The 13,315-nt window shown below is 42.3% G+C and overlaps 1 protein-coding gene across 2 annotated transcripts in view; it reads right to left on the reverse strand.

The window, feature by feature from the left end:
• plxnb2a.1 (plexin b2a, tandem duplicate 1) overlaps positions 1-13,315 on the reverse strand; it is a 231,616-nt gene that overhangs the window by 7,413 nt on the left and 210,888 nt on the right. For both annotated transcript variants that reach the window (XM_042220154.1, XM_042220153.1), the window contains 11 exons: positions 11,510-11,605; positions 10,918-11,054; positions 10,725-10,825; positions 8,146-8,375; positions 7,815-7,996; positions 7,657-7,723; positions 5,580-5,726; positions 5,250-5,327; positions 4,887-4,965; positions 1,450-1,550; positions 65-146 (listed from right to left, as the gene is read on the reverse strand). In XM_042220154.1, coding sequence (XP_042076088.1) covers positions 65-146; positions 1,450-1,550; positions 4,887-4,965; positions 5,250-5,327; positions 5,580-5,726; positions 7,657-7,723; positions 7,815-7,996; positions 8,146-8,375; positions 10,725-10,825; positions 10,918-11,054; positions 11,510-11,605 — 1,300 coding nt within the window. The remainder of the gene's footprint in view (positions 1-64; positions 147-1,449; positions 1,551-4,886; positions 4,966-5,249; positions 5,328-5,579; positions 5,727-7,656; positions 7,724-7,814; positions 7,997-8,145; positions 8,376-10,724; positions 10,826-10,917; positions 11,055-11,509; positions 11,606-13,315) is intronic.

Genomic DNA, 13,315 nt, shown 5'->3' on the forward strand with positions numbered 1-13,315 from the left:
GTGTGTGTGTGTGTGTGTGTGTGTGTGTGTGTGTGTGTGTGTGTGTGTGTGTGTGTGGACGTACTCTCTTCATGGCTGTCTTGGTGCTGGTGGAAAGACTGTGTGTGCAAAACTCTGGACAGCACCAACGTGGCGTTGTCTCGAACCTGTAAGACAGGAAATCGGTTAGAAATTGAGGGAAGTGATGATTTTCTGTCTCACTGCAGCGTTCTCAATAAACAAATTTTCCTTAAATGTCAGAAGGGAGAGTGGACTGGACTGGCGTTTTAATTCCTGCTGGTCTTCGTGCAGCACGAGTCTCGAGAGGCTCGCCATTTCTCTACGCTTCCACTTGTTGGTGATTTTGGTGCAGAAGTAAAGAGCTCAGCTCAACACAGAGAAACAGACATGATTAAAAACACCCAGAGAGCGCAGAGGGAACGCCGACTTGCTCAGGACCCCAACATTCCTATGGAACAGGTGAGGGTGTACTTAGTTTTTCACATGACTTTAGTTTACATGTGAAAAAGAAAATCAATAACTGCACTGGTGCTGAACGGCACTAATCTACATTAAAATTGCTGTGCAAAAACATTTTGACCAAAATAAAAACAGACAAGTCCAAGAAAGAAACAACAAAGGTAAATAAAATAGATACATTTAGGATAGATGAGGAAAAGTTAATTGATTGCATGTTCTCTCCTTCCACAGTCCACATGTGTATTAAAGTAACTGGTGATTCTACACTGTGCTGAACGTGAGTGTGAATGGTTGTGTTTCTCCGAGTTAGCCCTGGCGACCTATCCACGATGTAACCTGACTCTCACCCAGTGAAAGCTGAGTTGGGCTCCAGCCCCACCGGATAAGCGCTTAAGAAACAGATGGATAAAACACGATAAAAGGTTAACGTCTGAACTGATTTAGGAGAAGATCCTTTTTCTGTGAGTCTCGTCTGCAGGCGTCCTGCATTGGATGGGCAGTAACACACTAATAATATTATTCATCTAATAATATAAAAAAATATTTTTTTAAATGATGCCACATTAACACTTTTACCCAGTATTACCAAAGCATTCATGACCTCAGTGCATGTGATGAGTGTAAATCTTCATCTTGATGAGTAAAGACTTCAGTTCAGGGATTTCTGGGACAGTTTTCTCTTATTTGACGGCCTCATGAGACAAACAAGTAATTCTTGAGTGATGTTGGACTTTTTAAACCGCTCCACTGCATGTAGGACAGTTTCAGTCCACGGAGATGCATTTAACCTTGTTTGTACAGGATCACAGCAGCAGCGGTGGGAGGTGTGGCATCGCTGTGCTTGCTTGCAATTGACCTCATCTTTAACAAACAGCAGTTTAACCATCAGGAAATGACAGGAAGTGTTTGGTAATAAGACACTCAGCAGGATGAAGGAAAAGGGGAAACGACACAGGGCAGAAATAGGCATGTGCAGCAGGTGGAACTCACGTTGTAATGAGCCAGTGTGTTGAGTCTCTTCCAGCGTCCTTCCTTCTGGGATGTGAGGTCGAGGTCAGAAAGGATCTGACCCGTGGAGCCGGGACGCCACTCTGCAGGGACAAGCAGAAGGAAATTAACATGTAATTTAGCATAAAAGTGATGGTGTGCCAACCTGATCCATGTGTGTGAATCATTGTAGGTACAGTGGGATATGCTCCTACCATCACTCCTCTCAACACTTATTGTGTTCAATAGGTTGCCCAGTATTGGATATTTCTGATAGGGGATGGGATAGGTCCAAAGTACCTGGGCTTAAATCTACACCTTGCGGATGGTTCAGATGGTTTCTTACACACAGCTAAGAAAAAGGAAGTTATGCCCATAAAAATCTTGATTGGATGATCCATCAGTCAGACTGATCGACAAACCAAAGTGACCACAGGGCAGCCTGGCCGTGATAGATTCCCATGTTAGCAACATAAGACTAAATACTCCACAGAGAAAGAGGCAGACTGATGCCAGTTTATCTTGTTACCTTGGAAATGGTCACTTTGAAAATGGCTTTGGTCTCACAATCAGTTGTCGTCTTCAAAGCAACGTTGGCGCACCAAGATGGCGATAAAGTGGTATCAAGACTGAGGCAGCCTGCTAACAGTCTGCTATGGGTTTGTGAATGAATGCACTCAAATCGGCAATTACATGCAGTTCATTTGTGATAATAGAGTTATTTATTGTGATAAACAATCGTGGCTCAAGAGTTGGGAGTTCGCCTTGTAATCGGAAGGTTGCCGGTTCGAGCCCCGGCTTGGACAGTCTCGGTCGTTGTGTCCTTGGGCAAGACACTTCACCCGTTGCCTACTGGTGGTGGTCAGAGGGCCCGGGGGCGCCAGTGTCCGGCAGCCTCGCCTCTGTCAGTGCGCCCCAGGGTGGCTGTGGCTACAATGTAGCTGCCATCACCAGTGTGTGAATGGGTGGATGACTGGATATGTAAAGCGCTTTGGGGTCCTTAAGGACTAGCTATATAAATACAGGCCATTTATTTTTACCATAAACTGGCACTTTTAACTAAAACGTTCAGAGTCAAATCATTCTACAAATAGTCACGGTGACGAAGAATGGCCATCCAACTACAAAATGACAGGCAACCAGTCCAGTTCCCTTTTGCAAAGAGACCGATTCAGACCAATTCAGATAGTTTGCAACATGTCGGCAACCTGGATGGGTGAGGTTGAGGCACACTTAACCGCCAATCACCAGAATTACTTGTAATCGCTCGCTAACAGCAAAAAATAAAAAAAAAAACAGCAACAAAAACACCCAAAACTTTCCTCAACAGAAAGTAGAAGGCCCAAACACTAATGTACTAAGAACTAATGAAATCAAAGACCCGCTGAGTCGGTACAATCTTAATTCAGACATTTTTGTAAACATATTCAGGTTGCCTGTCAGCAGCAAACAAGCAATAAACAACAGAGTCCACAACCAACCTATTTAGCTCCCAAATGACCTTTTGAAAAGCCCACAGCGTCATCAATTACCTGACAGCAAAACAATCAATAAAAGCAGAATGCAGCGCCCATCAGGCCGACCCAACGAACAAGTCAGCGATAGTTAACATGTGGTTAGGCGATTTTTGCCATCTTTGAAAAGTTTGTGGATGAAAAACTCTGGCAGGTACTCACATTCAGAAAAGCACTTAGCAGGAGATCAAATGATTATCATCAGTCTGTCATCACACCTCTATAGCAGCAGCATTACAACCTACTGAAGTCCGGGGAGAAGAAAATGGATTCTGTTTTGAATCTTGTGAAATTCCAGCTGTTTGCCGGATAAAAACTCTGCTGCAGTGGATGGAAATGCAGCCGTAGAAAGGACACATGCTGCTGAATATTAAAAGAGCTTTACATCTTAAAACTTCCTGTTTGAAGTGGTGAATTATTCCTGTACTTTCATACCCAGCAATAACTGTTTGAAAGTTTACACGGCACACACTAGAATGGCTGTTATATGTGATTCAGCTGCAGTGGGAATTCTCTGTGGGATTAATGAAATTCTCTGTCTCAGGATGCTACGGGGTATTTAAGGTCAACCCTGAAATCCAGCTAATCCTTATTCACAGCATGTCTCACTTCCCTTATAGAAGCCTTGTAGTCTTTTAGTGGCCTGACAGACCTGTTTAAACATCACTGCAGCTTCATGCTTAATCTTTACAATCAAGTTAAAACATCTGGGTGTGTGGTATCTGGAGGGAGGGACTATTAAAGGGAAAGAAACACTTTTTTCCAGCATGACCTGTTTTCTCCTTGCAGTACTTAAACTGTCAGTGAAATGCAAACGTGAATCATTAACTGGCGATGAGTCGTTCACATTCTTTACAGAATTCTTTTATTTCTGCCACATTAGAGGGTTTTCCAGCATGAACGGCCTGCTGGACTAACATAGATTAGACCCTTTAAATTTTATTTATTTTTTAACCATTCAGAGATGCTCTTGCTGGTATGTTTCAGATCATACCTCAGCAGGCCACAAACTGATGGCCAGAGATTCTCCTTCAGGATTTTCTGGTAGAGAGCAGGATTCATGTTTCCTACGGCAAGTCGTCCTGAAGCAGTGAAGAAGCCCCAGACCATCACACTACCACCACCATGTTTAGCTGCTGGTATGATGTTCTTTTTATGAAATGCTGTATTAGGTTTAATCCAGATGTAACGGGACTCAAATTTCATAAAGAAAGTTCAGCTTTTGTCTCGCCAATCCACAGTTTTTTCCCCCAAACTTTTGGGGATCATCCAGATGTTTTTTGGTAAATATGAGACGAGCCTTTCTGTTCTTTTTGGTCAGCAGTGCTTTTCTCCTTGAACTCTCCCATTGTTTCCATTTTACACAGTTTCTTTCTTATTGTTGAATCCTGAACTCTGACCTTAACTGAGAGGCCTGCAGTTCTTTAGATGTTGTTCTGGGTTCATTTGTGACTTCTTGGATGAGTCATGGATGAGCTCTTGGAGTAATTTTGGTCGGCCAGTCACTCCCGGGACTTTTCTTCATTTGTGGATAATGGTGCCGTGGATAGACTTTCCCATCAGTTTCTTAACATTGTGGCATGATCATGTCACTTTTTGTTATGTTTTAGTCTACTTCACCTTGTAAAACAGGTTCTAGTTTAGTGATTACTGGATTCACTCATAGTAATCTGATCTGTAGACTGACAGCTGTTCGAGGTGTGCAGCTCAGGAAAGGACACACGTGAGGAAAACAGGACTTATTTAGGTGACATTATAGTTTTAAGGTCTATCTAAAGGTCAAAAAAGCTAAATATTCTTTATATACTCCACCCCCACCACCACAAATATTGTTGTAACCCAGGAGTTTAAGATGCTGAACGCTGGGTGTAATAATCAATAATTTGTATTTTTCCTAGCTGCTTAATGATTGTTTTTGTTTCTTACCCAGTGCAACACTCTCCACCTTTGGTCTCTGAGAATACGGCAGATTTCTGTACACCTGATCGATGATCTTCTCTTTCACCTGCAGAGCACAAAATTACAAATTCACCTGCCATAATGTCAACTCAAAACACAGACAATGATATCTCATTCACATTTATTAGCTGCAGAATATCGACAGACAGAAGTTTTGCAACTACCTCAAACTATTCTAGACATTCGATCAGTTTTAAGGACAAAGTGCAGGGTGGCAGGGAAAGATACAGCAAAGCTTCTCTTCGTTTTAAAACTCAGCCAGAGATCAAACAGTCCTGACGACAACGACCAAAAAAAAATTTAACTCTGAGAATAGAAGAAGATTCTCACCTGGGAGATTGTGTCACAGTTCAACACCTTCACCGGAGTCACATCTGGTCCCTCCCCATGCACCAACACCTGCAAAGTCTGACAGCACAAACACACCGGGAAGATGCAAGAAGGTAAAAGTGGAGCCACAGTGAAGGCTTGTTTTCATTACGCAACCAACGACCCAAAGCATGACTCATTCTGGAGCTGGGGGTCTGCTCTGATGGACAACTGACACACCTCCCTCTCCCTGGCTGCTGCTGCTATCAAACCGGTGAGATACATAATCTCTCCAACTTAACGTGTGTGTGAAGGAAGACTGCACACTGCGGTGCTTTTGTTCATACTGACCAGCACAGAGTACTCGACGTCATCTCCCAGCAGTCCCGTGTCGTTCAGCGTGTATTTGGCCTTCTTCATCTTGGCATCCACGGGACCCTTCTCAATCTGGTGCTTCAAGGCCTTGAACAGTTTGTACAGAGGCTCTCCTGCCGTGTCCTGAAACAGAGACATCAACGTCTTAAAAAAAAAAAGAGTTAAGGTCTCATAAAAATCTAGTATCGTTCTTTTATAAATAAGCCATAATTCTCATCTGCGCTATTTACTATGGATTACCAAAGATTTCTAGTAGTAAAAACCCAGCAGTCCACTGACCCTAACATGACCATTGAATTTGTGTTTAAAATGTTTTTTGATTGATTGTATACTAAGAACAATGGAAAACTCCAATGAATCCAGTGAACATGAGAGAAAGACAATTGGCAGATTTACACAAAGTTTCTTGGAGCCATGTCTTAATAACTGCAGATTCCAAGATGATCAGTTAAAAACAACTTTCCGGAAGTACAAGTTACACAAATGTGTCACTACTTTGCCAAGGTCTCAAAGAAGATCCAAACTGCCACTCTCGGATGATACGAAACTGGTTAGGATGCTGAGAAATAGGCCTGCTGGACAACAGCGTCACTGCCCACAGGAAAAGAGTTTTACATTACCGTGCGCTGAGAGAAAAATCTGAGCTGCCCTGAAATCGACACCTTCGAGGTCGACTGAAATTTTGTAGCTGCACACACGGATGATCTAAATGTCTTTGAGAAAAGTTTTATGTTTCGCCACAATGATGAGATGTATGTTTGAACACTGTTCCAACTGTCAAGGATGGTGGTGTAGCACCACGCTCTGGGTTGGTACACTGCACAAAGTCCAAAATCACCACTCATGCCCATGAGGAGTAGCTGTAAACTTCTGATCACAACTGTACGGGCCTTTAATTACTGATTCAATATTGACTGTTTGTGTTTGTGTGCTAGCCCTACGACAGACTGGGGAATTGACCACCCACTGACAGCTGGTAAAAGCTCCAGCATTCCCAACAACCCTGAGTTGGATAACTGGTTAAGAAAATATATCTATGTATATTAGGGTATATATATATATATATACACACACACACACACACACACACAAGTGTAACTGTTTACTAAAGTTAAATATCAATTTATACTGTATTTTTATTAACTGTGTTCATCATAATAGTAGAATTTAAGGTTTATTAAATATAAAAAGGAGACAAAGAAGGTTGTTTTCTCACTATTGAAATTATTAAAGTACTTATATTTTATAATTTGTCAGTTTTCTCTGACAAATTATGCCAAACTGCCCCCCCCTCCAAAAAAAAGAAAAAGAAAAAGAAAACAAAAAAACCCATTACATACAGAATGAGAGACAAACAAAAGAGTTTTGAAAAAGGACTGCAGACCCTTTTGTATTATGTGGAAGCTTTGGATCTGTCAGGGTGTCAGTCACAACAGACATTTCTTTATTTTAGTTGTTAGTTACAGGTTTTTTCTGCTTTTTGAACTGCTGAACAGATCTTTTTTCTTTATGTGAATTTTCACATTTTGTTTTCTTTGTGAAAAGTGAGAGGCAGTTTGTTATTCTTTTTTTGTCTTGTGGGTTTCCTGTTGTTCAGATTTAGTATCCTGCTGTTTGAATTTGAACTCTCTGGATATGTTCAACTTTTTAGTTTGGGTCATAAATTCATTCACAGCACAACTGCTGGTCTCTATGAAAACATAAAGCATGTCCGTGGTGTAAACTTTCTCTGGAGCTGAAGCATGAACTGTGTTTATTATGAGTGTGTTAAATTATAGAAACTAATGCACAGCGTATCTGCAGCTGCTGTCAGAGTAAACAGCAAAAATCCCAAATTGGTCAAAACAAAACACACACCAAGCACAAAATACAGGTTTAAGATCTGCTTTCAGTAGGAAGGAAAGTTTATTAGAGTCAATTATAACTGAGGAACAAAGAGGAGAGGCAGAAAAAAGCAGGAAAGAGAAACAGATCGAAGAGACAAGGACATAAAAACAAATCGAAGGAAAGGAATGTGTGACACGGAGTAAGTGAAAAAGAAAATCAGTGTTACCCTGAGGAACTGATAGAGGCAGATGGACATCCAATTACAAAGCATCCTCTCCACCACTGTCTCTGACCTAGATACACAAACAGAGGGAGACATTAGATCACTTTTCCATCACTACGACATTCACAGAATAAACCACCGAGTCTCTGTCCTGTCTTCACCTCCTGAGCATGAGTTTGGGGTTTTTGTTCTGCACATGCTCGTCCATCAGCTCCAGCAGCAGCGTCCTCATGATGTCCGTGTAATACTCCAGTTTGCCGTGCAGCGCCACCGTCAACAGAGAGGCGAAATAACCCCGAGACCGGGCGTTAAAGTCTGGACGTCTCTCCAGCGTGTGGATAAACTACACATATGACAGTAAATTTAATGATAATAAATACATGAATAAGAAATAGATACAAAGACAGAAAAATAAGCAGGAAAATTTAAAAAAACTGAGCTGGAAGAAGAATAAGAGAAAGAGGAAAATCCACTTCAAATCTTCAAACTCACATTTATGAGAAACGTTTTGCTGTTCAGCAGGTTGGAGAACTGGTTGAGCGCCTGAGCCACAGTGGCCCTGCGGGCTTCTGGGATTTGTAGTTTTCCCGTGATCATGGGGTCATTGGCGCCGTCCTTGGAGGGCAGGAAGAAATTTCGGTTGGTGTAGGTTTTGTAGTCCAGGAAGGGGATGCGACCTTCGCTCAGGTCACTGGTGTGGTCTTCCATTTCAATCATGAGATCTGATAGAGACAAAAAGGAAAACCATCAGAAAATATGTGAAAACATGTTAAAAACAAGAAGTAGTGCAGGAAATAGATTAAAGCAGAAGGAATATTCTTTTCTCAATTTCTTCTTCTGCTGTATGTATATATTCATATATACTGCGACAATAATGTTTAGATCACACATTTCCAATAATCTGTTTATGTACTGCTCTAGTTACAGAGTTCCAGGCAGCTTTTCCACTCTTGGCTCTGTATGATGTCAATAAGAGTTGATATTGCTGACAACGCAGGTCAGAAGAAAACTGGCTTAAATAGAAAGGAGCCACCACAAACTGAAGGCTTCACTGAGGGTCAGGACAAGATAAAGAAGCATTATTTTGAACTGAGGATCATGCTAAGCTACTCTAGTGAAGTCCACACACTTGACTGTTTAAGAAGGGACCAGTGCATCTTGCATTTTTTCTCTTTATTTAAAATTTATTTGATTTACATTTTCAAAAGCTTTTCATGAGGCGTTCAGAGAACTTTGGTAATGTAGGCCCATGTCTCCATGCTTTCATATCTTGTAAATATGCAGAGCATTCACTTCATTAGAATGAAATCCTAATTTCATTTTATTTGAACCTCAAGATGCAATGGCACTCATGTAGAGAGACTTTGATTTCCAGCATTGGTGCATCAAATGCAAATGGTTTGGTCTTATTGGACACTCAAAGCATGTGACACAAATTCCAATGCATTTTTCCAGCAGTCCCAATTATAACTTCAAGGAAGCGACATCCTCAGACTACACAAATCGAGGTGGCTGCTATTTAAAATGTGTATAAAGTGGTCTTTAATTTGCTGTGGAGGACATGGCCGTGAAAATCTTTGGCTCAGAGACACGACAGGGCTTTTAAAACTATCAAAAGAACAGGGGCTTACATTTATGGGGAAACTACTGTTAAGTTTTATGACTGCTTGTTATTTGGAATTTAGAATGAGCGGATTTAATTGGATGGAGCAGAAACATACTTGGGTCCATGACTTAATTGGCTCTGCTTACCGCTGGATTCTTAGATCATTAGAAAATCCCTGCCTGATAAATAAGGCCAGAGCTTAAGGACAAAAACAATCCTGATTATTCTCAGCTGCAGACAACTTTAGTCAGACTGTACTCACTTTTCCAGCTAAAGGAAAGGCTTTGAAAGACTGGAAGAGATCAATAAGTTAGAGGTTATAGTCATAGGAGAGAACTTGTAAGTGGTATTGTGTGTAGGAAAATTCAGGAAAATTATAGGAACATTTCATGGTAGGTAACAGTCACCCTGAGCGCTTTATGTTTGTTTTTTCGCTTTGTGATTTCACCTTTTGTCACCATGAAAATCATTAGTGCGTCTCTCACATCTCTGATGGTAAACCAATGTGAAGACTCCCATTAATCAGCATGAGCTAATTAAGCAGCTCTCACATATAAACAAGAAAAAAAACAAGCTGTAACTGTAATTAAGAAGCGTAACATAAACAAATGGAATAGCCAAACTTCTTTATAGTTTCCACGATGTTCAAAATGCAGATATTTAGAAGTTAACAAACTCAAATGGCAGCAGCTACGGTATGCACCAACACCACAGTGGTGTACCAAGAATGGGAAAAGATTATAGGCGTATTCACACTGGAGAAACACCTCGCCTCTGTACGTACTGGAAGAAGACTGAGCCTCCCATGGGCTTCAAAGCTTCATCAGAGCACTCATATTTTTATGATTTTCTCGAACCAGTCCATTAATTAAAGTGTGTTTATTTGCCTCCATCTTTATAAATATGAACACCTGACTGAATATTCCTGCTTTCAGGGCCTGCTGACCTAAACAGAGTTCCTTGTCAGGCGTCAGATGAAGCCAAAAAAGCTCCACCGAAGGCCTGAATGGAAAGATTCTGATGTTTGAGCCAAAGCGCTGCACGATCTGCTGACCTCCGCTGGCAGAGGTCAGCAGAGTGCCAAAGTGGTGATGTGCTCCAATCTGTGAACCCAACGGGTGACGAGATGCAGACAAAATTCAGCTTTGTACATGGAAGTACACAGAGTTTACAGCCGGGTTCAGTCTTTAAGAGAGTCAGTGTCAATACTGTAAGTTAATTGATGAATGTCTTCTTTTAATGTTAATGCTTTTAGAATGTCCATTGCTTCTTTTAAACCTTTTAAAGCTCCACCGCCATCACTTCTTCCAGAGATAAGAACAGACTTGTACAGTTCTGAAAATGCTGAGACACTTCCATCAAAACCAAACAATAATTCATAACAGACATGTACACGGCTTCAGTGATCACTCTCGCCACAAACACCAGACCTGTGACTTCACAGCTTTCAGGTGAGGCTCAGTACCTGTGAACTCTTTCTTGCAGCGATCTCGGACACTCTCCTCCAGATTCTCCAGCTGGTGCTTCACCTTCTCGTATTCCCGTTCTGCCTGCTGACTCTTCCTCCTGTTGGTTTACAGACCCAAAAAGCAAAAGGGAGCGTGTTTATTGGCACACACAACAATTAATTTGTCTATTTGACCTCATATTCTACTAACCTGTAGCAGTAGACTGACACGGCGATGAACAGCAGCATCGGTATGATCACCGCCGGGATGATTATAGCCAGAGGAATGTCGTCTTTTCTTGAGTAGTAGACCGAACCCACAACCCACTCGCCGTGGCCAAATTTCACCTGGAGACAGACAAACTGCTGCTGAACCGAGCTGAAAGCTCTTCTCTCTCTGTTTTATATCTTCATTGTTGTAAACATTTCCTTCCATATGAGACTCAGTGGATCTGCTTCTTAAACTCTGATGTAGTCTTGTCCTACTGAAGGCTTAACACAAACCATATTCTTTCACTGCTGAGTGTTAACATGGAAAGTAAGTGAAAAGCTTGAGATAAAAAACTCTTTTGCAAGCACGTCCTGTGCCAAGATCAGCAGGGTTAACCCAGCATGTTATTTGATATGAAGAGAACCCGCGTGGTAACATCACACCAAAGAGCCCGGTGTGGGTTTGCTGTGAAGCAACAGTGCTGTTCTTTTACAGGATCTGAAAGACTAGCGTAAGAAGCTCTGTACTTTCCCTATGTCCTTCAGTAGCATCATTCCTGGCTGCCAAAGTGCTTAAAACGTCACATGCTCACCACCAGCTCCAGCAGGTCGTTGACTGTGTCTCTGCGCTGACGTTTAGATCTGGCTCTGGGCTGGGATGAAGGCGCCTCCAGTATCAGCTTATCATCCTGTACCGGGCCCACAGGAATGAAGAGTCACACAGGTGAACTAAACACATGCTTAGTGGAGCATCACTAAATATAATACACAGATCCTGATAAATGTTCACAGTTTTTTGGAGTCACAATAACAAAACAGTTTGTTTGGAACATATTTGATCAGCTGGTCTCTGAATGCTATTGACACCCTTTTCTCAACGAGAAGTCTGGGCTCGGGAGAGCCCGAGTGCCCTGGAGGGACTTTCCCTGCCGGATACACGATGGACGGGTGGCAGACATGGAGGATCGTGTGCCTGGCGGGACTGTCGATCGAGGACGCTGAAGATATCTACCTATTCGGAACCATGATAACAGGGTTCTTGCTGATCGGAGCTGGCTTGGCCCTGGCTTATCAGAGAATTAAGAAAGCGGAACTGGCTGTTCAAACACCCCCAAGGCTGCCCGCTGGGATTGAAACGATGGGACGAGGTGCAACTTCTCAGAATGGGCTCACTGAATGCAGCATGGTTGGAGGCGCTAACGGCTGCAGTGAAGGCTCAGAATAACACCTCTGAGCGTATATTGGATTACATCAGGGAAGAATCCACTCGGAACAACACCTCTGGGCGGAAGCTGGATTACATCGCGGATCAGTTGGCTGCAGTTGTGCGGTCTCAGAATCTGCTCTGTGAGCAAAAGAGTGAAAAGACCACGAAATTGAAGGTAAATAACATCATGGAGAAACTTGCAGCTATCCAACGGGAGATTGAGAGACCAGTGTCGGTGTCGGAGTGTTAAAAACAGCATGAAATTCTCATGAGTTGTTTGTAAAAGAAAAATCACCATTATAATGCGGATACCCCTTCGGCGCCAGCTGTGGGCTCAAGGCCGGAGCTGAACAAAACACCCTGATAACGACTGTGTTGAGTCTGTTCCTTCCCATTCTATGCAAGGCCACCTGGGTTGGCTGGAAGACTGTTTACTTAGCCTGGCAGGGCGAAGGACACTGTCTCAGCTGAACTCTGGACACGCACACACATACATATACACTGATACTGATAAGCACTCACTGACGCATCACCCTCCCTACCCCGGATCCAGCGCCACCTCCAACGCTTACCTCCCCTCTGATGTGGACATCGGGTCAGTTGGAGGCACAGTGGAAAGATTGCAGATCAGATGTACACACTGGAACTCTTTCCCATGTTGCTGTCTGTGTTTACTGTGCTATGGTGTGTTGATATCTGTGCATTCCTGTATTATCCTTCTGTGTTACACATTTCGATGTTTTTTTTTTCCTCGCTACCTGGCCTGACTTGTCTCCCCAATGTGATGTTTGTGTATTGTATGTACGGTCGGCAAGGTCTGTCATCTCGGTTGTGGGCAAAAGACCTGCAACTGACAAATAAAGGCTATCTCATCTCATCTCTCATCTCATTTCCCCTCTTTTTTCCTCACCTGATAATTTTGCAGCCCCTCAGATTGATCTTGGTATTCAAAAAACAAAATCTATAAACCAGCACGTTTCATTCACTTTATCAATTTAAAGTGCAAGAGAAGGGAACAGAAAGGGAGGTAGCAACAGCTGCGATTAGCACAATAATTTCTGTTGGTTTAATCGTTTTACACCCACTGCAGTCAATTAACTGCCTGTATGCTGCTTCTGTTCTCAACTACATGAAGAAACACTTTCATAAAAATTAAAGGGGACCTATTAGTTTCACTTATCTTCTGTACTAA

This window comes from Haplochromis burtoni, unplaced genomic scaffold (genome assembly GCF_018398535.1).
Source record: "Haplochromis burtoni strain Fernald_Lab_line unplaced genomic scaffold, NCSU_Asbu1 Contig_44, whole genome shotgun sequence".
NCBI classification, from domain to species: Eukaryota; Metazoa; Chordata; class Actinopteri; order Cichliformes; family Cichlidae; genus Haplochromis; species Haplochromis burtoni.